The sequence below is a fragment of the Centrocercus urophasianus genome, unplaced genomic scaffold, assembly GCF_019232065.1.
Source record: "Centrocercus urophasianus isolate 14NV4802_14NV808 unplaced genomic scaffold, USGS_Curo_1.0 seq_16, whole genome shotgun sequence".
Taxonomy (NCBI): domain Eukaryota; kingdom Metazoa; phylum Chordata; class Aves; order Galliformes; family Phasianidae; genus Centrocercus; species Centrocercus urophasianus.
Window position 1 is genome coordinate 8608025 of NW_024884711.1, and position 22147 is coordinate 8630171.

The window sequence follows — 22147 nt, forward strand, 5'->3', positions numbered from 1 at the left end:
TACAGTGCTGACACCCATCTTTTGCCTCCCAGTAAATCATGGAAATGGTGATCAGTATCTTTATTTGTAAGAACTTATGCTGTACCTTTCTCAGTTGCATTCAGATCTGATTAAATATGTTGAATTCAAATCCTCTTTTTAACATCAAGGGAAAGGGAAGGATATCAGTTAAACAACTTGCTTTTCGTAGGGAGACCAAGAGTGGAAGTCAACATTTTAGTGCACCATCAGGCAATTCTTTGCTTCAGACTTTGGCAATTTGATATTTATTCTGGAGAGATTCCGCTGTCTGTTTAGTTGTCATGACAGCTTTTCCTCATAGGAAAATATGGGATAGCGTTGACCTAATGTAATTAAAAAAATGAGCAAAAAAAAAAAAAAAGCTGATGTAGTCCAAAAAAAAAACCAAACATACATAGTAATTGTATTTTGCTAGACTGAGTTCTGTTTGACTGCAGAAGAGTCCAAAAACTCACTCATTTGAAAGATAGAGTAGTAGCAGAAGTGCATGGCAATCCTGTGCTGACAAGAAAAATGCAGTGTACCTTCCAAACTTGTTTGTATGTGTTTGTTTTTGTTTTCTTTTTTTTTTCTCCTGAGGAAATCAAGAAGGGATGAGTTACAAACAAAAAATTCCTGGTGTGATTTTCTGACTCTGTTAGAGGGTGATGGTGTTGCATACTGGAGATTCCAGGCAATGAGATTACTTCATAAGGGGCAGTGTTTTCTAGATATTTTTGTAAAACACTAGAGCTTTGTAAGCTTTGAAACTCAGTTTTCATATGTACTTACGCCTCCTTTTGAGGAAACAATTTAATTACTCTGTTTTGCAAAGGATCCTTACCTGCTACAGTTGAGGGTGCATTTTCCATTGTAGGTCGGGCTTTCAAAGCAAGATCCTGTGAGCTGGCTTCCAAATTTCAAATTGATTACTGAAACTGAATAACAAAAATGTCCAGTTTTTCATAATGTCTCTTTAGTGACTGTGTTGGCGTGGCTGCGTTAAGCATATAATGTGAAGCAACTGGTGTCCAAGAGAGTGGGTACGAGGCTGTGTTTTCAGGCAAGCCAACAGGATGAAACCACAACAGTCTAAATCATCAGATTTGCATGATCTTAAGCATAGCCCATTGCTTCCTTTTCTTCTCCTCCATTTGTGCTAATAAAGGTCACTATTAGAGTGGGCCAGTTGGACATGAAGAGATGCAGTGCTTTTTATTCAGATGAGTTTCCCTGCCCTTTCTATTCTATACAGTGATAGCAACTGCTGGCATTTCTAGGTAGCAGTGGTAGGCTTTTTCTGTGTTACTGGCTGTTTCCCTTTTGGTCCCCTGGTCTTTTAGTGTACAATTCATATTAAAATGAGATTCTGTCACTAATGCTGAATTAAGTTTTTAAAGATGATATCAGAAAACGAATGTTTGGTCAGAATGAGAATGTTGCAAGGAAAAGGGAGTCGTTTCAAGAGCTAAAAATACTGTAAGAAGATCTCTTTCTACTTTTACTTCCAGATTTTAACTTTCACCTTTCAAAAGCAATCTCCTCAGCTACTTCTCCACCCATCACAGAACCACAGGGCACTGAGGATGGTATTTGGCACTCAATAGATTACCATGAATAGTGTAAAGTTAAGGTCTTGGCATCTTTCAGGGACTCATTAGTTTAGTAATAGAAACTGTGTAGAGGCCTCAAGTGTTACAGAGTCTGAGGAATATTGCAGAGAGAACTTCACTTGATTTATGTCTTAACCTGTAAAAATATTAGCCTAAGAATGACTGTATTATTTATACTCACACGTGCACAGAAGGAGAGAGAAAATGAGCATGCATGTTACCAAATAGAGCAGCGACCTGGTTTTGTTTTGTGGGGGTATGATGACTTACTGTGAAGAATTAAGATTGTTTGAGCCATCATGAAGAGAATTTTTTTTTCACACTTGCGAGTTTTCTTTAGAAAGAACTAAGTTGTGAATAGAAGTTTGATGGCTTCTGTTCATTATCCATGGGATGCATAGGTCTGAACTGTGCTTTGGTTCCATGTTCCATGTATGAGATGAAAGGGCAGAGCAAATGTATTTGTTTGAAAAGTGATTTTCTGCGTGTTCTGAATAACCCTCCCTTTTGGGGAAGGGAACAAGTAAATATGGAGGAGAGTTAAAAGGGAAAAGGAAGTGAGCTGGAAGAGGAAAGCTGAAGAGCTGCTTTAATAGAGGATGGCAGTAGTTCTGTAATTGGCATCACCAACCCATTTGACTCCAGAGGGATATCTGTTGGCTGCACAGCAGTGAGCTCTGAGCTTCCCCGAGCAAGGTATGGAGGGCAGGGGGAAGAGGGAATGTGGAAAAATGGAGAGAAATAAAATATTCTAAGTCACTCCAAGAAGTTTTATTGAAAACTTCCAATAAAGCCTTGTTCCTAAGTGGGGGGCGTTGGTGACATCTGTGCTGCCAGATGAGCCATTTGAGATCGTGCCCAATTCACTCGGGACGGCTGCCTGCCGTGCAGCCTGACTCGCACTCAGTCCCAGCATCCCTCTAGGCCACATGGGCCTCTCTAGTCCCAGGACACTGATGTAACAGCTTGTGCACTTTTTGTTTGTTTCAACTTGGGTGAAATAAGGTAGAGGCATGCAGTGGCTTCCTGCAGTCATGTGGTGGGGGGTGAAGTGGAAGAGGAGTGCCACATGCTCTGGGGCGACTGAAGAATGGAGTGGGAAGGTCAGGGGGATACAGTGACGGGGTATGGCAGGCATAGTCCAACCTGAAGCATTTTCCTGCCTTAGAACCTCTTGGGAAAGGCCTCTGGAGTGATTTTATCCTTGGAAACCCACTCAAGATTTACCTTGGGTTGGAGCTTGTTAGCCTAGTTGGAAGGGACTAAAGGGGAACAGAGTTACATACGCATGCACAGCGGGTGGCCGGGGACCTGGAGTGAAACTGGGAGCCCAGGTGCTTGAGGTACTGGATAGCTGTGCACATTATATTGTCCATCACTTAGATTAGGATGCATATGTTTATGTACAAAACCCATCTTTTTAATGGTTTGGGAAGGTGTGCTTTTGTTTTGGAGAGTCATAATCAGTTGGGTCTGTTGATGTTAGAACTAAATCAATTTACATCAGAGTATGGGGTTTTTTTCTGCCTTGTGAGCCAGGAGAGCAATGAGAACAATGGTTTGTTTATTAACTAAGAGGAGAGGAAAAGGAGAATTTCCATGTGATTGGAACAGCACATCCCTGTTGCATGAGCTACTGTTGAGAATCATAATGAAATAGGAAGCAGCCGGCGCAGCTATCAACACTGCTGCTTTTTCCTTTACCCATTTATATACACTGCAGAGGAAGGGAAATTGCTGTTACAGAGGGGAGGAAAATACATTATCCTGAAAGTTGGCTAGGCCAGAATTGCAGCTGTCTTAACTGTTTTCCCCCCCTACCCCTCGCTGTAGTATGATCATGGGGAAATCATATCTGCCTTTGTCTGCTTTGCATACAGGTAGTGCTTCCAACATTTATTTTGGAGAAAAGATCCCTGCTGGAGATGTATGCAAATTTCATGGCCCATCCAGACCTGTTTTTGTCAATTGCAGCTGGAGCCACTCCTGAGGAAAGAATTATCTGCTTTGTGGAGTATTATCTAACAGCTTTTCATGAAGGCCGAAAGGGAGCGGTTGCCAAGAAGCCCTATAACCCTATAATTGGTGAAACGTTTCATTGCTCATGGGATGTGCCTAAAGATAAAGTGAAACCATTCAGAACTAACGGTGCCTCTGCGGTTTCTAAGGACCCAGCCAAGGAGTCTGGCCAGGACCAGTCCACGTGCTACAAGCTGAGGTTTGTGGCTGAACAAGTGTCCCATCATCCACCGGTATCTTGCTTTTACTGTGAGTGCAAGGAGAAGAAAATGTGTGTGAACGCTCACGTATGGACCAAAAGCAAGTTTATGGGCATGTCAATAGGTGTTTCTATGGTAGGTGAAGGTAAGAAATGTGACTTTATTTTATTTCTTGAACTAATGTTATTAGAGTCAAAACAACAGGAATGTATATTTATACGCGGTGGTTAATTATATCTGAAATATGGAATCATACAATCACCAAGGTTGGAAAAGACCTCATCTTGTCCAACCATCTACCTACCATCAGTATTTCCCCACTAAACCATGTCCCTTAGTACATCCAACATGCTTCTTAGTCACCTCCAGGGATGGTGACTCAACCACCTTCCTGGGCAGCCTTTTTCAGTTCCTGACAGCTCTTTCAGGGAAGAAATTTTTCCTGATATATGGTCCTATGTTAAGCTGCAGTAGCAATTGACTGAGGACAGTATATTTTGTAAGAACGGTTTTAGTTTTCTTGTTCACTTTTAAAGTAATATCCAATTAGATATTGGAGATTTACAAGTGGAGCGAAGAAATAAGAAAGGAAAAGCATTTGTATTTAAGCTCAACATTCCTTTCTCATAGTTTCAGTAAAGAATCATGGCTTCTGTAGTGCTTGCTATGGTAATGTATTGTCTCAAGCTTTGTGATAAGCCAAATAATTGAGGTATTAATCACAATTTGCTATTTCATATGTGCGCATTCAGCTTTGTGATAAACTGTTGCTCAATAGGAATTCAGAAAAGCAGGGAGTCAACAAATTATTAATGTGTGATATGAACTGATAAACACGCCTGTATCCATCTTGTTATTGACTGCTAATTTATTAATTTAATGTTTCAAAACAGTTTAGTCCCTCTTGATATTTGAGGGTAATCTCTGTCTGTGGTATCTATTCCTTTTTGTTAACTAGCTTCTAGGCAGTGCCCTTAAGAGGAAATCTTAGAAACACCAGAACAACTTAGAGTAATTGTTTATTTTTGCCATTATGCTAAATAATATCAACATTGAAGACAGTAACAAAGGAGGGTGAGGACAACCATTAGGGTGCTGAAATACCCTGATATTTGAGAGCAGACAGATATGTTCTGTTGTTCCTGCTGGAAGAAAACAGCAAAGTCAAACAGTAGACATGGCTACAGTAGCTTCTTTCCTGATGTCAATATATTCACTTTTCGTACCTGAACCTTGAAACTTGTTTGCTGTTGGATCTGATATAGTGGTAGTTGTGATAGTTGAAGTCTATAATCGTGCTGCTGTTTTCTTTTTCCAGAGATTTCGTTATTTTAATATGGGGTGAAGAGAGAGTCAGAAGGGAAGCAGGTCCTTTTGTCCATCTCCTTATTGTCCTACTTACAGGCCAAGTCTTTGGTTTCACTTGTCACATTTTTCTGGTACATATACAAGTCTGATACTGTTTTCTGAGTGAAGGGAGCCGTTTAGCAGAATTACAATCAAAAGCAAAGCCTTTTTAGCAGTGAGAAAATTTCTTTTTCTTGCCGCTAGCATACAGCTCCCTGGGATTGGGGGTGTCTACTGTGGGGATTATTTAAGACTTCAAAGTCCTGATGTGTCCCAGTTTTGAGAGAGAAAAGGGTATAGGAATTAACTGCTTCCCCACTCCAATGATTGTTTAGTGTGCAATTGTGAGAGTAAATTTCCTTCCTATGTGATCCCAGAGAGGTGCCATCAGTGGAGGCGTTCTTTGGGGATCATCTGTAGTGACAAACCCTTTTAGTGTAAGGTTTACCACTGTCTTTATGATGAACATTTGTGGAAGAAGTTTGGGGTTACCAATTTATAGCTGTCATTCATCTTTTTTGTTCACATAAGCAATGCAGAAGCGTGTGGACTCATGGTGACAGCAATTCTTTGAAGTGATAGAGAAACGCCAGTGCAGCCCAGGCATTTCTGTTGTGTGTGGAGAACCAGCAATAAGCAGCAGGAAATTGTACCAGCGAATCTTTTTTATAATCTGAGAACAGACAGCTCAAATCTGGCAGCCTCTATTGAAAATGTTTGCTTGCTGTGTGGTTTCTTCACTCAAGACTATACTTTGTTCCAATATAGATTTTTTTTCTTTTATTTTAGTCCCAGGGAGGTCTTCCTGATACAGTTGGTGTATAGATTTGTCAAGCTGTGCAAAAATGAAAAGCTGCTGCAGGCTTCTCTTTATCATGTCTTACATAAGTACAAATTCTGTGTTAGATTGAGGTCAGCATGAAAGCTGGGGAATATGTTGCTGAACCAATAAAAAGTAGCCACTGGGCTTATGGTGTGGAAGTCTGTGTTTGTATTTACATGTTTGGTGGAGCAGAGCCCAACAATTTTTTTACATGAAACATCATTTGGAGGGTTCTTGATATTTCAGGACAGTGTACACATTGCTGCATTTCAAATGGAGGTTGTTGTCTAGAAAAAAGTAGATGATGAAAAGGCACATTATTACTCAAAAATTATAGAAAAAGGTAGTTGAAAGAGGTAGAAACTAAAGCTAGCTACCAGGAGGGACTTTCTGACTGTAAGGTTGGCTACAGGATTGTATAGTCTTACTATTAGAAGCTGTTAAAACGTGATGGATGAAGTTTCTCGGGAGTGATTTAAATATGGCTGCTTCTGGGAAAAAGCAAATTGACATCTCATGAATCATTGAAATCCCTATTTGGTGTTTTCTTGTGCTTCTTTTTTTGTTACTCCATACTGAATGACCCAACTAATCATGTCATGTTCATACTTTTTTTTTTCTGTCCTCTTTTTTTTTTAATTTTCATTATGAGCATTCAGCTTTTTTTCCTTGCTCTTGCAGGATATGTATTCAGTGATGTTGATGCGTGTTTAAGATAACCTATCAAGTTTACTTCTGTACATGTAGATGCCTTTGAATATTTGCTAGATTAGTTTGGATTCTAGATTCTGAAAAGGCAATTTTCTTGACTTGCCATATGTGTATGTCCTTTCTGAGATGATATTCAGATCATTCTGGTGCTCATATGGCAGTTTCATTACCTTGTGTATTCATTCAACACTGCTTGATGTATGTGGGGAAGAAAAATCCTTCCCCACAGAGCAGCAGAGAAACAAACTGCTGAATTCACATAATGTAGTGGTAGCAGTGACTATCTTTACTCTACTTAAGGTATTTAACAGAATCCTTTTGTTTACCCTCTGACTTTGTTGTGACCTTAGCATTGAATGCAAATATGTGTGGTGTATGTGGAAGCTATCTCCTGAAGGTTGTTTGTTTTTTGTTTTTTTTTGTGGGTATGAGGCCTTCAGACATCTGAGTTTTTGAATTGCACTTTGCTATTTAGATAGGTAGTGTAGTACTGAATGTTTGGACCTATATAGTGTAAGGAATATGCCGATAACGTTTCTGTGGCTCTTTTGCAAAATTGTGTTTTCAACTTGTCACAATGTCCTGAGATGTGCAGCACATGCTGCTTTTTATGCCTTGCTGAAATAGGATGCAGCAGAGCTGCCAAGGCTTCTGTAGGAAGTTAAATAATGAGGGGATTTGACAACAGTATGTTCTGTCATACCAATGTATTCAAATTGTGCAATTTTTAGTGTATGTTGCAACTCAGAGTTACTAAGATTTTCTACTATGATTTTTATTTATTAACTCCAGAGATGCAGAATGAGTAGACAGGCAATGCTGGAAGTCCATAACAGAGGCAGTTTTTTATGCTCGGCCTTCATCTTTGGTTATGAGAGCTCCGAATCTGGTTTGCTGAAGAGAATTCTTAGCTTCTTCACTGTATGACAAAAACGTTCTTCAGAGCAGCCAGAGCTGAGTTTCCCCCGGAGAAAGCAGAGTTAGAAGAGAGAGTATTTTGCATGTAAGAATTCACGTTGCATGCATATTCATAGTGAATAATCCCTAATTCTGATTAATGTTAATTATGTACTAATGAGAGAGCGAGGGAGGGGAGGAGGGTGTAATGAATAGAATTGTATTAGGATTTAAATTAGCAGGGGATGGAAGAGTCAGAGTAAATATTTAATGTGCTTTACATGGTCCAAGGAATCTTCAAACAGATTCTGATTGTAAGATAAAGGTATTCTGGTAGAAAACCCTCACTGTGTGCTCCTAATCTGTCTTTGGTTTTTGTTGCAAAGCAGCAAAATCCAACAGAAAGTGTTACCTTTGATTCACGGGTTAATTTGCAGCTCAAGCAGTTTAAGTGGTTTGCTGTGTACAATCAAGTGGCTTAGTTACATCTTGGTTTTTTACTTCTTTTTTAAATGCTTTAAAAACTCCTGAGATGCATGCTCTCAGAAATTATTTCTTAAAACTGAAATCAGCCCGGAAGAAGATTGACAGATAGGGAAAGGCTCAGTGCTCTTTCCAGGATAAATACAAATGAAAGCAACAAGTGCTGTTTTTCTTAGTTTTTTTCCATTCACATGTATGTATGTGCATCTGTTTGTGCATCTAACAAAGCATATCATTTCCCTTCCTGAGGCATTAGTGACTTGTTAATTCACCAGCTCTGCTCCATGCATCTGGAACTAACAAAATATTTCCCTACCATTAATTTTTTAAATTAATATTTTTTAGCCTAGTGCTGTCAGAACTTTCTGTATGACACCGTCCTCATTACTGAATTTAGCAAATGCATCCAGCTTTTGGAAAACAAGCAGTGCAGAACAGCTTGCTAGAACATTTGAGACAAGGGCATCTTGTGTGAACTGTGGTGGCTGCTGATGGGCTGCATCCATGTGTGCTTCATCCCAGTGTGTAACTCACTCTCGTTTGTGCCCTGTTATGAATAATGCAGACTGTGAAGAACCAGTTAAATCAGGAAACTGCCCTCGGCCATTTATGACCCACATACCATTTGTTGTTCAGATTGATCTCCGAACAATCAGTGGGAAGCATTAAATTTCACATGCCTCTTCTGCAATTGTTGATCCAGAGTCTCCTCTGGGTATTCAGTCAATATGTGTTACTGGAAAATCAATTCACAAAGCTACAGCCTCAGCGAGGGACGGGTAACAGTCAAATGGGCAAAATGATATGCCACGAACATTGCTTCCTTTCATGTGGGCTGGGGAGGCATGGAAAGGAGCGTGTCTGTGAATGTGTTGCCTTAATCAAAGCAAGAGTAAATGGTGTTGAGGATATTTCAAGGGGAGATATCAAAATTCAGGGCTTGTTTACCAAAAATTCACTCTTCTCTATGGGATTTTGTTCTAATAATACGCTAGATTACTAAATCCACTTTTCTTCCCAGAGTGCTTATGTGATGCATTCTCCCTCTATAATAGCTGCCTATAAATACTTAACGATTTCTGAAGGAATCTGCAGTTTCCAAAATCATTGTTTGATGAGAGAGGAGGAAACTTCAGTTTAAAAAAAAAGGAAGGAGGGGGAGGAAAATCTTTTGATGACTTTTTGTGTATATTTGTAACCATTTTTAAAACTCAAAATATAAATGTTCCCTTACAACTGGGGAGCAAGAGAAGAAACAGAGCCCACAGATGGCCTACCTGAGTTTTTTGAAACTCAATCACAATGAAATGACACTTAACGGCAGATGTTGAAAGTATGGAACCCATTTAAAAGTAACTGTTTGGTTTTCTTTTTAGTGCCTTTTAATTTCTCAAAGTTGGGGGGCTAAAACATGAACTCCAGTGGTGGTAGCAGTTATATCTGTTGTGTCTCAGCATCCCTTTGGCTTCTTCAAAAAGAGATGTGGCTGTTAGCTCAGGCCCAGGGGCGCAGCTGCAGTCTCTGTGCTGCTTCAGGCACATGAGGTTTTGCAGGTGGACTCTGCAAGTGTTAGAATGGGAAACTGGCAGTCACCTGTTGGTGCTGAAAGCAGTATCAAGTTGTGGATATTTCACATCTTTCCTTTGTTCTTCTTTAGGTTGTAATCATTGAGCTGGAGCCGTGTTTCAAGAGAGGTGGCACTTCATTAAGGAAATGTATTTATTGAGATGTTTAAGGAATTTAAGGAAAAAAAAAAAAAAAGAGAAGCTACTAAATGCTGGAAATGCTGCTAAACAAGCTGGTTCAATTTTCAATACATAACCTGCTGTGGTTGTTAAATATTTACACTGAAGGTCACCACTGTTATTTGCCATTCACTTTTCAGTGTGCTTGGCACTGATCATTAGAACTCTGCATCCCTCCCATTCCTGCATGGAGAAGTAGAGCTATCGATCCCATCAGAGTGATGAAAGCAAACCTGTGCCAATGCAGTTTTGATCCTCTTGTGTCAGAGGAGGGTGCCTGGGCCCTGAGAATTATAAGGCTGTGGGACATGGGGAGCTTCAGCATCCTTTTGCTGGCTGATGGGCTTTGATCTACAACTAGTAACAATTTTCCATTTGGAAATTGTGCAACCGCAGACATTTAGCTTCTGTGTATTTGTAGCCATTATAGAGTGATAAAAGCAAAGAATCATATAGTATTCTGTGTTGAGGTTCATGAGGACCATTGAGTGCAGTCCTGGCTGCACATAGCCTCTCCCAAAACCCAAACCCAGTGTCTGAGAGCACTGTCCAGATGCACCTTGAGCACGGCCCTGGGCAGGCTGTTCCATGCCCACCACCCTCTGGCACAGACCCTGTCCTTCACCCCCAGCTGCCCCTCCCCTCACACAGCTCCCTGCCATTCCCTCGGGCCCTGTTGCTGTCACACAGAGCAGAGCTCAGCGCTGCCCTGTGAGGAGCTGTAGGCTGCCATGAGGTCCAGTGAGTTCTGTGATAAGTGTAGCCTGCCTTTTAGGTAGAAATTCTTCCCGGTCGGCATCCAGGATGGATTATGTAGCTCAGCCTTCCTGCAAGGTGTTAAGCTTGCTTTTACTTACAGGAGTGGAACTGAGGATACCTGTGGCAAAATGTGTGTGTGTTCCAGCTGTGTTCTGTCCATAGAGTGAGGTGAGGGTTCGGCACATGATACGAACAACTTGTGACTTGCTAAGGCAAAATGATGAAAGGTTCTTTGATGGCATTTCTGTACTGGGCTCATGCTTTTGCACTCTCTGGATTTTTTGTGTCAGAGTTGCTGGAATAGACTGCTGGCTGCATTGCTGCTGGCTGGCTGCAGTTGCAGAGATCTTGGAACAGCTGCAGAAAGCAGTGAGATTACTGAAAAATGGGAACAGCAAGTTAGGAAGCTTCCTGTAACTGTTTTGTTCTAGCAGGTGGAGCTGGTATTTAAAATGATGACTCTCATAGAACACTGTACTTTTAAATTCTGAATGTCACTTAGGCTTGTGTTTTTGTACAGCATTAAGGGCACATTTTTATGTTGACAGTACTAGTGGTGTTTCTATTTGGTGCTTTTTCATCGTTACATTTCAGATCACTTTGCAATATGTATCATTATTATCTTCAACAGATAGACAAACTAATAAATACATCTACTAATGCGTTGCAGTTCTTCCCCTCTCCACCCCAGGGCGAGGTAAATTGGCTTATGCTCATCTTGTTGCTGAACTGTTCTATTACTTTCTGCATGTCAAGATAATTTTCCTGATATTTTCAGAGGTTTCTGGGGTCTAAGTACTTCTCATGATGGGTTATTTTTGTTCCCTGTTGTGAAAAAATATTTTCAAAATGTAATTTTGCCTTTAGCTAGGTATTGAATTGTATATAAAAGAGTGTAGAACTGTAATAAAAATAGACTGCACATAGTTAGCATTACCTAATTCTTTGAACAAGGTTTAAAGTGCTCTTTACCTGATTTTAGGTCTTATGTGCCATTCTTTGCCGTCTTAAAGACAGAAGTACAGCTGTTATGGAAATAGAGCTGTATCAGTAACCTTAAGGAAAGCTGATTTGATCTTCTCATCAGATATGGTACTAACTTTATGGGTCCAAATAATACACTGTGGCTAACTATGGCTGCTGCTTGTTTTGGACTATAGGTCCAAATAATACATTATGGAAACTATGGCTGCTGCTTGTTTTGTTGTTAGAAACCATTACAGAATGAAATAGAGTTGGCAGCAATTTTCTCTGCATGGTAGAGTTTGGTGTCAGTGGGAACAGAGAAGTGACCTCCCACTGGTTATGTAAGACTTTTTGGGCACTTTGAAAGAAAGGAGCAAACTTGTAGGAAATTCCTAGGTTACCTTAAGCATGGTTCTTGGTTGCACCCAGCCAGACCCAGAGAGAACCTTTTGTTCCCACCATCAAATTAGTCAGAAATAATTTAGTGGAGAGGAGCTGGCAGTACCCTCCTTCAAGCAAGTTTCATGTTGTGCCCTCTGTGGAAGTGCATTTTAATGACAATAATTGATCAGTGACTCTCAGGTCTTCTCAATGAGCTTTTACCATTTCTCTGTCAACCTCCTTATGTAGGTGTTCTCTACTTGCTGGAGCATGAAGAAGAATATGTTTTCACACTGCCCAGTGCCTATGCTCGATCGATACTTACCATCCCGTGGGTGGAGCTCGGAGGCAAAGTCAACATCAATTGTGCCAGGACTGGCTACTCTGCTACAGTCACATTCCACACCAAGCCCTTCTATGGAGGGAAGGTTCACAGGTAGGGAATTACTTTTGCTGACCTGCTATGAATTTGAAGGAAAGACTTAGTTGATCATCTCTTAGGTTCCTCTATTGCACTGCGTTGTAGATAGATATCTGAATTTCTTTCTGTATTAGTGTCTCAGGTGGATTACAGCTTTAGAGCTCAGTTTATTGTAGTTGCACATTTCATACCATTTGACCAAATTAGATTAATATCTCTCATTGATCTCAAGTTACCTGTTTTACCTGTATACCTCTGCACAGTGCAGGATGAGAAAAAATATATACAGAAGAAGCAACGTTTCCGCCAAACCTGCTGCTGTTTCTGTGCAAGTGCTGTTAGATGAGCTGATGCTGCAGGTGGAGCCAGCTTTTATTCCCCTAAGGAGTATGTCACTGCCCATAGTAGTAGCTCCACACTGAGAAGTCCCATTTCCACACTGAAATTCTGGATGAAACTATTGCTCGTATGTCTTTGGTTCCACTTTATGAGAGTGTCAGCAGTGTCAGGAAGAGCGATGCAAGATAGCTTGTATCTTACTTCCATGCGTAAGTTGGTGACCTGATAATTAAAACACACAGCTCCTTTTCCAGTTCTGCTGCAGACTGTAGCCATTTCCATGGCTGTGCTGCCTGTTGGGAAGGTGTGCTTTTGCACAGTTGCCTCTGTTTAATTACAGTTGATCTTATTATTCTTCCATGTGTGTGCCAACCACTTCAACATTGTGCTCTGGCTAATAATTGACATGGGCTGTTTTGACAGGGCTTTTTCTAAAAGGGACAGATTGATTGGTGCCCATCAAAATGGGGAGGGCTGTGATAGTTTAATCATCTAAAAACTAAAGCAAATTTGGAGATTACTTGACACAACCTGCTGAAGCACACAGTGTGCTTGTTCGTACAGACACACACACAGGAAACTCCTTCCTGTTTTAGCTGGGTCTTTTGGAGAGCAGTCTTTATGCTTGAAAAACTGTTCCGTAGATGTAAGAACATGCTTGTAGCCTTAGCAGCGGCACAGTGGTAATGCTTTCATACACTGATAATGAATGGTACCAGTTATTACTTTTTTTTTTTCTTCTTGAATTAGGGTTACAGCTGAAGTGAAACATAATCCCACTAATACCATTGTATGCAAGGCACAGGGAGAATGGAATGGCACGCTGGAATTCACTTACAGCAATGGAGAAACCAAAGTGATTGACACTAGCAAACTGCCTGTTACCAAGAAGAAGATTAGACCAATAGCAAAACAAGGCCCTTTGGAATCGAGGTAAGGCAGAGTAATTACAGCATTCTGCTGCTGAATCCCAAGTGAGAAAACAGGATGGTGAAGCAACCTGCAGTTATCAACAGCGTGGTTCTAAAAACCCTTGCTTTCATTTAGCACGTTAATCTAGGTGCAAGTAGCTGAAGCCATGTATTGGCTCTTTGGTATACAGATGACACTGTAGTGATGTAAGCGTGAGTGTTCTAGTGGGGAAAAATGCTCACATGCATTTTAATGAGCATTTGAAAATGGTAATGCAGTTTTTTATATATTTCTTGGATTGTAACACTGACAACCAAATTAGTGGATTTATTGCAGGTAACTTTGCATCTTATAGTTCATGCTGGAACTGCACATTTTATGTATTTCATACATATACATGTAATATATGTGATGTGTGTGTATATACAGAAATGTAAAATATGATACAGTGCCACAGAAATTCTCATGCAGGTGTTTCTAGGCTGTCAGAACTGATGTTATGTTCCTACTCTGATTCAGGTATATTAGAAAAAAACTTGTTCTGTTATTCTCCATCAATAACTGTTTTCACTTCAGAAAAATCAATATTTTTATTGAATTTAGGAGCATTTTATGAAACATTTTATTGGAGGATTTAAAAACACAAGTTGAACTTCATTTTATAATCTTTAAATATATTTCTTTATTGTAAGTGGTGTATCTTGAGGCATTGTGCAAGGTCAGATGTCATTTTTTTTACTTTCTAGACATATCTGTTTATCACAAACACATTTTTCCCTCTAGTTTAATAACAAGGAAAGGTTGTAGTAAATAATGAAAGCAGTAACTCTGCAGTGTATTTGTTGTATTTTTTGACACCAGTAAGCAAATTACAGCTACCTAGTGCTTCTGCAGGATATCCAGCTTATCAGATTGTCAACGAACTCACTTAAACACTCCTGGAAATATGTGGGAGTTGCAATAAGTTTCTTAGTACATTTTGGGGCCAAGGTGCTGCTCAACGAACACAGTGTGAGGAAGCATTTCATTTCAGTACTGGTGGAAAACAAATGTGCTTATGTACTGATAGTTATTGTCAACTGGAAATAAGTGCATAGACCTTGAAGGGCTTCTGACTATCAGTGTGTCAGTGCCTCTGTTAGTAAGCCTAGGAGCAGTCAGTGTCCCGGGTTAATGTTCTCTTGGCTTCTGTCTTACATTCCCATGTCATTCCAAAGCTGGCTGCAAAGACACGCAGAGTAAATGCTTGTCATTTGGGGTAGGTCATCAGTAAAGGATTAGAACAGGAAATGCTGAAAAACCATTCAGCAATTTTGAGGAAAAACGGTCAGGTTGTGAAGAGTCAAGGAACAAAAGCTGCTGAGAAATGTGGTGGATTGCAGGGAACTGGGCTTCTGAAGATGTGGTCCACAAATGGTGTTGTAGTGGAAGCGGTGGTTCAGCACCGTGTGAGTTGTGGTGAGCACGGGCTCAACGCTGGTTGCATTCTGCTGTAGCCCTGTGCCTGCTTGGGGCACAGCACTGACTGTCACGTGTGCTCCTTCCCCATCACACAGGCACCTCTGGCAGCACGTCACCAATTCTCTGAAGGAAGGCAACATTGATGCGGCAACGGAACACAAACACCACCTTGAAGAGAGGCAGCGAGCAGAGGAGAGGCAGCGTGCAGCTCTTACAACCCCATGGAAGCCAAAATATTTCGCCAAAGAGGTACTGCATTATGTTTTCTTTTTCAAGACCAGTAGCATCTTTGTGCAGATGGACCTTTGTGGTTTTACCATGGGCCAGTGTTCTTATGTATCACCGACTATTTTATTCTTAGTGGAATCTGGCTTTCAGAGAGAAGCAAGAGATTGTTTCATGTTTATTTTGTATGTTTGCTTGCTTTTGTTCAATTAGACTGAATTTAACACTGAATTTTTGGTATCTTGTGGCAGGCACCTAAAGCTTTGCTTTTTACCTTGAAATCTGAAGGTAGATTTGCAAATGCTCTGCGCTCACCTTTCCTGATAATCTTGTTCTTAGCATGGCAAGGTGAACATGCTCTTAGGGACATTTGCCCAATGTAAGTAAGCAGCCTTGGGATTCATCTGCTCAGAATGAGATAGATTTTACAAAGTTCATCTTTGTTCTCCCTTAGAGAAGTGGGGAAGGGGAAATAAGATGTACTGAGAGAATCATTACACAAATGTGTTTAAGTTAGCTAGTGTGTGTAGTTATTTAAACCAGTAGTTCAGCTGCTGCATCTTCCCTTTGCTTTTTTCCCCCTTGGGAATTTTCTTCCATTCTGCAAAAATTACCTGTAAGTTCATTAAGCACAGAGTTTGCAGAGAACAGGGATGGTTTCTAGTGTCGATTGGTGGCATTTTAGCTTTTATGTGGATGTATGCAGATGCATTATGAATAAATCTTGTTTGTAACCTGTCCCTAATTTTCTTACAGGGAGATGGTTGGCAATACTTGAATCCTCTCTGGAAGAGCCTTTGACAAGATGCAGGAATTGTCTTATAACCTTACCTTAAAGGCATTATAAAGACACAGTATATAACTTGTAAAATGTCACTGAGTAGGTCTTGTTATCAGAAGATACAAATGAGAAGCTATATACTGTGAACAGTGCATCTCAAATAGCCACAAGCTCAAGGTGATTCAGGAGCCATTTGATGTGTATGGATACACAGACACACACACGTGTACGATATACACACATATAGACACACAGTATGCATGTGTGTTTGTGTGTGTGTTACTTACACTGCACATAAACAAAGTATAAACACTAATGGTGATTTAAAGACCTTATCCTTTAAACCTTAGGGCACAGAACTCTGGCTGCCATCAGCTGGGGTTCCCGAGTTGCGTGCTTGCAGGATCAGGCCCTGTGCTAGTATTTAAAAACCACTTTTTTATTAGTACTGGTTAAGGTTTTCTATTTTTCACTTTTGCCAAAAATGTTTTGCACTTGAAACGTGATGTCACTTAATGGCAGTCATTCTGTTCCAGCAGTCACGGGGTAACTCACTTTGACGTGTGAATGATGCGTTGACAGAGCTCTTTGGGATGCTGATTTGAGAGCATGTTTCTGTCACTTGCGGTGTGAATTTTCTGCTCTTACAAGAAGTAGCAATACCTTCTCAAGAACGTTGTTGGCACTAACCCGGCGTGTCCTCACTGTTTCGTTTGTTCCTACTTCAGAAGTTTCACAGGTCTCTGGTCGCTCCTAGCCAGCTGCTTTTGGTCTTGCTGTGTGATGTTTTTTGGCTGTTGTCATGCCGATGCGTTTGGTTACATGTTTTGCTAAATCCCTCCTGGCAGATAGAGCTGAGGTCTTCAACCTTCAGCTTCCCTGCCCTCCCAGTCTGTGTCTGAGGAGCCCCAGTTCACAGCCCTGCCTTTAAAATCAAACTGCTGCTGATGCACTTGTGCAGAAATGCCAGGCTGTGAGTTGGGTGCGGCTGCTGCAGTGGGTCTGAGCCTCCCGAGCTGCCCATGCCCACTGCTGCTGTGGAGTCAGAGCCCCTCAGTCCTTGGTCAGGTAGAGCTGTACCTTCATTTTTTTTGCTTGTGATCGCTTTGAATGCTTCCTCGTGGGAGGAGATAAGAAGCCTTTTCAGATGAATGATTTTCTGATGTCCAAGTAATGATTTAGTAAATTACTACACTGAAACAAGAACTTTATTAATGAAATGAATGAAATGGGATGTAACTTGTTTTGTAAAATAAAAGAGTAAACAATCCTGCAGCTTGATCTTGCTTTGTAAGATAACCACTGTGACACAAAGAATGTGGATTCTATACATTTCTTAAACCTTCATTGCTTTTTAGTTTGTGTTTGTTACAAGTGAAGGTGTGTTTTCGAGAGGAGTGACAGCAAACAGATGTAAGACGTGCTGACTTCTGCTCAGTGCTGTTCTAACAGCACTCTGCAAAGAAACCCCTCTGTTTCTCACCTCCTGGCATGGGGCCCTGTCTTGCTGTAGCGTGGATTATGTTGTGCCTTTTGTCTGCTTTATTAACAGGATGACTTTTGCTTTGCACCTATTACGCTAATACATTTAGGTCAAAGTGTTGCTTATATCTGTTGTTGTATGTTGTGCATTTTATTATGCTTTATTTTTTGCTGGATATTAAAATCTCTTGAGTAACTCATGGCCATACAGAGGTGTGTGTGCAAGGAAACATCAGTCCACTGGATATAACTCTTGATAAGTCTTCCCAAGCTGAACTTTAGAACCCTGTGTAGTGAAGTGTGGCCTTTCTCTCATGAATGTTATTTGTCTGCTTGGATATACTTTTTTTTTTTTTTTTGCACGTTAGAAAGATTCATGTTATGAGTGATTTAAATACTATTTCTTAAGAAAAATGTGGACCGAATGAGCTTAGTTTTGTAACTGATGTTTTTTTTTAAAGAAATATCTTATTTTTAGCTATAGTCAGTGTTTCTCTGTAACCACCACAGTGATGCAGTTGTGGTAATCACTGAATACCACCATCAGGTATTGTCAGGAAAATGCATTCCTTACCACCTGCTGGCAGTCTGCCCATCATGGTTCTGCTCTTGTTTCTGGTTAGTCTGATAAGTAACTAGAGCGATCAGTGCAGTTTGTAGCATCATCACAAAGACCACTCTAAATGCAGAATTAAACAAATGGAACATTTTCCCAGAACCTTTGACTGTCACACGCTCACTGAGAATCACCATTGGAAACTTCTTTGTGAGGTTCCAGCCCCTGCTAGGAGAAGAGCAGAGCCTTCATGGCTTTGATGGCATCACTGTCACAGCTGCAGAGATACTGTAGTCATTCTCTTAGGACATTTGAGTAACTTTATGCTTGTAATTCATTGAAGGTTTTTTTCTGTCTGCATGGTTGGTTGGTGGTGCATATTGAGAACATTCCACTTGTGCTCTGATAAATGTCTCTTGATGCTGAGTCCCCAGGTACCATCACTTTTCCCAACTAACTTGGGAGAGACAAACATTAAAGTTTCTTATTTAAAGATCCCATCAGCAGGAGATTTCAGAACGATGTTCAGAAGTGTCATTTTACTTTCCTGATGGTTATGTATTCAGTACATTTTATAGGACTGAAAACTTAAGTATTCCTAAGCCTTATTCTGTAAGGTGTTCCAGTAGCTGGCCTGGCTTGCAAGAGATTATTTTCCATTTTAAGTAGCCAGTGTATACACTTGGAATTGTAATGTAATCCATGTACTTCAGATTTCTGTTGTGCACATCTGTGGAAGGCCTATGCAACTTTTTTCTCGAATTAGAAATGTTCAGAAAGAACTTTCTGAACAGAAATTTTTACCTTCAACATTTTAAAAGATGCTCTGGCAGTCTCTTATTTGCCTTCCTTTCATGATTTGTGAAGTTAAAATTACAATGCTCGTGAATTAAAGGTGTCTCATTTAGTAGTGGGGGTGCCCTCTTTCTTTTCACTGAAGCATTAGTTAATGAGAAGCATTTATTCCCAGGTTCGGGGCTACCACAGTGCTGAGGGCACATGTGATCCGTTTCCATGGTTCTGGTCAGCGGAACTCTGCCTTTGTTTATGTACTTGAGTGTTCCTCCCTGTTACTACTGCCAGACACCATACAGCTGGTGGTGTTTGATTTGGGCAGCACTACACAGAGAGCACAGGGCTGGGCGGCAGTGGTTTTGGAAAGGCTGGGAAGCACAGGCCTTGTTTTGGCAAAGAAAAAGGAAAAAGGTTGAGATGTTCCCTCAGTTCTGAAATTCGTTCCATTTAAATTTCATCATTAACAGAGATTATCTTAAAATAAAATTCTGGATTACTGCAGCACTGGACACTGGTGTGGTCTGCATTTCTCACATGTCGGATAATGTGTCTGGTTTGTTTTAAATATTCATCCACATTGTTGGGAAACACCATGCCAGAGGACTTCGTTTTAATGCAAAACAGAGACCAACAGTGGCTGTGAATGAGACAGGAAATACCGTTCAGTCATGTTCCTCACCTCTCGTTGCATTGCTTCAGGGCTATGGCGTGTTTTAAGCATCGTTACTGACAGCTTTAGTCACAGCCAAATGGGATTTCATTTCAGTTTTCTCTCAGTGGCATTGATATGTACAGAGGGCTGAGTCAAAGCATTTAACTGCTGCTTCCAAGAGTAATCTACTAAGATAGGTACTTAACAAACAGCTTCCCCCTCCTCTTTCGGATTTTCTTCTGCAATTCAGAACGTTTCTGCTGGGATAAACAACAGCAGTGGTGTTCTCCTTGCTCTTCCTAGCAGTGCCCAAGTGATGCCAAACTTGAGCAGCATCAGCTATGGGTGCACAGGTGTAGTTCTTCGGCAACTGAAGGGCTGAGCCTGGCTCAAACATATTTTTCCCTTTAGATTTTTACTCCTTCGTAGCAACTGTTTTTCAAACTCTACCAGCTTTGATTCAGTAGAGCAACAAGAAGATTGCTGTGAGGAAGCACCCCGGGATGGAAGGTAGGTTTGAGAACGACGAGAACTGAGCGTGCTGCCCTTTGCTGGTACAAGGGGGGCTCAGCTCTTGTAAGAGCACCAAGGGTGGGAGAAGTGGGCACCTGCAATGTGCTGGTTCCTGAGGGACCAAGGAAGGTCACACAGTGCCTGCTGGTATGTTGGAAAGGCTTTTTTTTTTTCCCCTAATGGTGTCAAAGCAAATTTTCATTGTAATGCGCACTACTAGTAAAAGCCTTGAAGTCAGATTAGATTTAAGAATGCTCAGGTAAGTAATAGTTAAACTTGGGCCCAGGCTCGTTGAGATTCTTGGGAGTTAGCTGCTTATCCTTTCATGTTGCTTTAAAAATACTACAAAATTAGTAGTTATTTCTGCTCTACTGTAGGAAAATGCTGACAGCTAACATAGAAAGCATTTTTTCACAGAACTGTAAAGATTCTTGAAGATGGGAGGGTCACCTCTTAAGCAAGGCTGCATTACAGCTAACCAGGAGACTGACCAGCAGCACCTGCTCAGCTGACTTTTGCACATTCTTTCAAATGCCTGACTGCTTTTTTCTTACCGCTGCTGAGCAGTCAAGGTGTAGATATGCTTGGAATACTACAAGTTATGCATCACCCTTCTGCTTGTATGTAAGTGACGGCGACCTCTCAGGCTTCTCCAGCTGCTGGCAGTATTCACTGCAGGGTGTGTTCCCTGAAACTATCACAGCTGCTTTGGATTTCCTCACAGCCGAGGTCCTGTGTTTAACTTAACATCCTTCCAGCTTTAGTAAGTAGCTGCTGTGGATTCACTGCAGTAACTTCCTGAGGTCAGTAACTTTGCATTACCCAGTCTGAATGCATGAATTTATTGCTAGGACTGTAAGCACCACATTACTGAGTAACCACAACAAAACCAACACAACACCCTTATTAACACAAAACTTGAATTAACTTTATTTTCCCCTACAGTCAACAACTGGTCTGCATTGAACTTGAAAGCAACAAAATAAATGAAATCTCCAAATGACGGGGCCAGAAATCCAGATTTAATTACCTCTGTGAAAACGCTTCAGCTGTAGTATTGGTCTGTAAAAAAACCACTGGAGTTGGAAATGAGTTCGTAAATCAAAAATATTCTACACCTTGGGAAAGAAGTCAGCAGTAACATTCTCATAAGGACACTGTAAATTTACATTTTCTTCATGAAAGGTACATACTATTCTGCACTTCACATCAAGTCACTGATGCAAGTTTTGTTTCTGTAAAAAGTTACAATCTGTGGCAGGAAAACAAACTGCAAAACCCTTTCTTGCATTTTATCCAAAGAAAATGTTCAAGTTTGTATAAAGCTTCCCTATAGCTGGAAAGTGAACACGTTCAATCTCCATTTATATTACTTTAGTGCATTTAATGTGACAGTTTTCACCACCTTTTTCTTCAAAAAGAAAAACAACAAAAAACAAACAAGAAATCAGTATAAAAGACAGAGGAAACAAATAGCGCTATAGCGGGGATTTCTTCAGTTGATTTGAGCACTAAATAAAGATGCAGAGAAACAGATTTCCAGAAGAACTTCTGCCCTCGCAGGTGAAGGTGGTGAGGGCGAAAAGGTTTGCAAACCCTCTACCACTGCCAGACACAGAAAAGGGGTTGTATACCTGTCAACCTTTTTCTTTCCTACAACAGGCTCCGCTTGTTCTACTAATGTAAACATTTTCCTAAAATAGTTTAGTTTCAGTTCTGAAGCACCAGCCACAGTATGGTGCTCAGCTGTACGTTTCTATAGCATTCATTACTGTCGATTCAGCTTTTTCCAGAGGATGCAAATTTAGCCCTTGTATCTGTAATGTGCAAGGTTTGCCTCGTCTACCTGATGAAGCGATAGCATAAGGCAGCAGCACTGCAGTGGCTGCTAACCAAAAGCAGCTCATCCGGTCGGAGCCATCCCCCGGTTATCTGTCCTGCCCCAGCTCTGCTGGGAACTGCAGCTTTGCTTCTTACACCCCAGATCAAAACCAGCCTGCAGCGAGAGGAAAGGACGGCTGAAGAAACCATGGAGCAGTAATTATGGGAGGAACTTACTGTGAAAG

At 40.8% G+C, this 22147-nt stretch overlaps 1 protein-coding gene across 1 annotated transcript in view; it reads left to right on the forward strand.

Moving 5' to 3' along the window:
* The window catches only part of OSBPL10 (oxysterol binding protein like 10), a 100202-nt gene extending 82844 nt beyond the window's left edge, over positions 1–17358 (forward strand). The window contains exons 8-12 of the mRNA XM_042816760.1: positions 3494–3977; positions 12194–12380; positions 13455–13637; positions 15173–15326; positions 16059–17358. Of these exons, the coding sequence (XP_042672694.1) occupies positions 3494–3977; positions 12194–12380; positions 13455–13637; positions 15173–15326; positions 16059–16103 (1053 nt within the window). The 3' untranslated portion in view covers positions 16104–17358. The remainder of the gene's footprint in view (positions 1–3493; positions 3978–12193; positions 12381–13454; positions 13638–15172; positions 15327–16058) is intronic.
* Positions 17359–22147: the final 4789 nt, after the last annotated feature.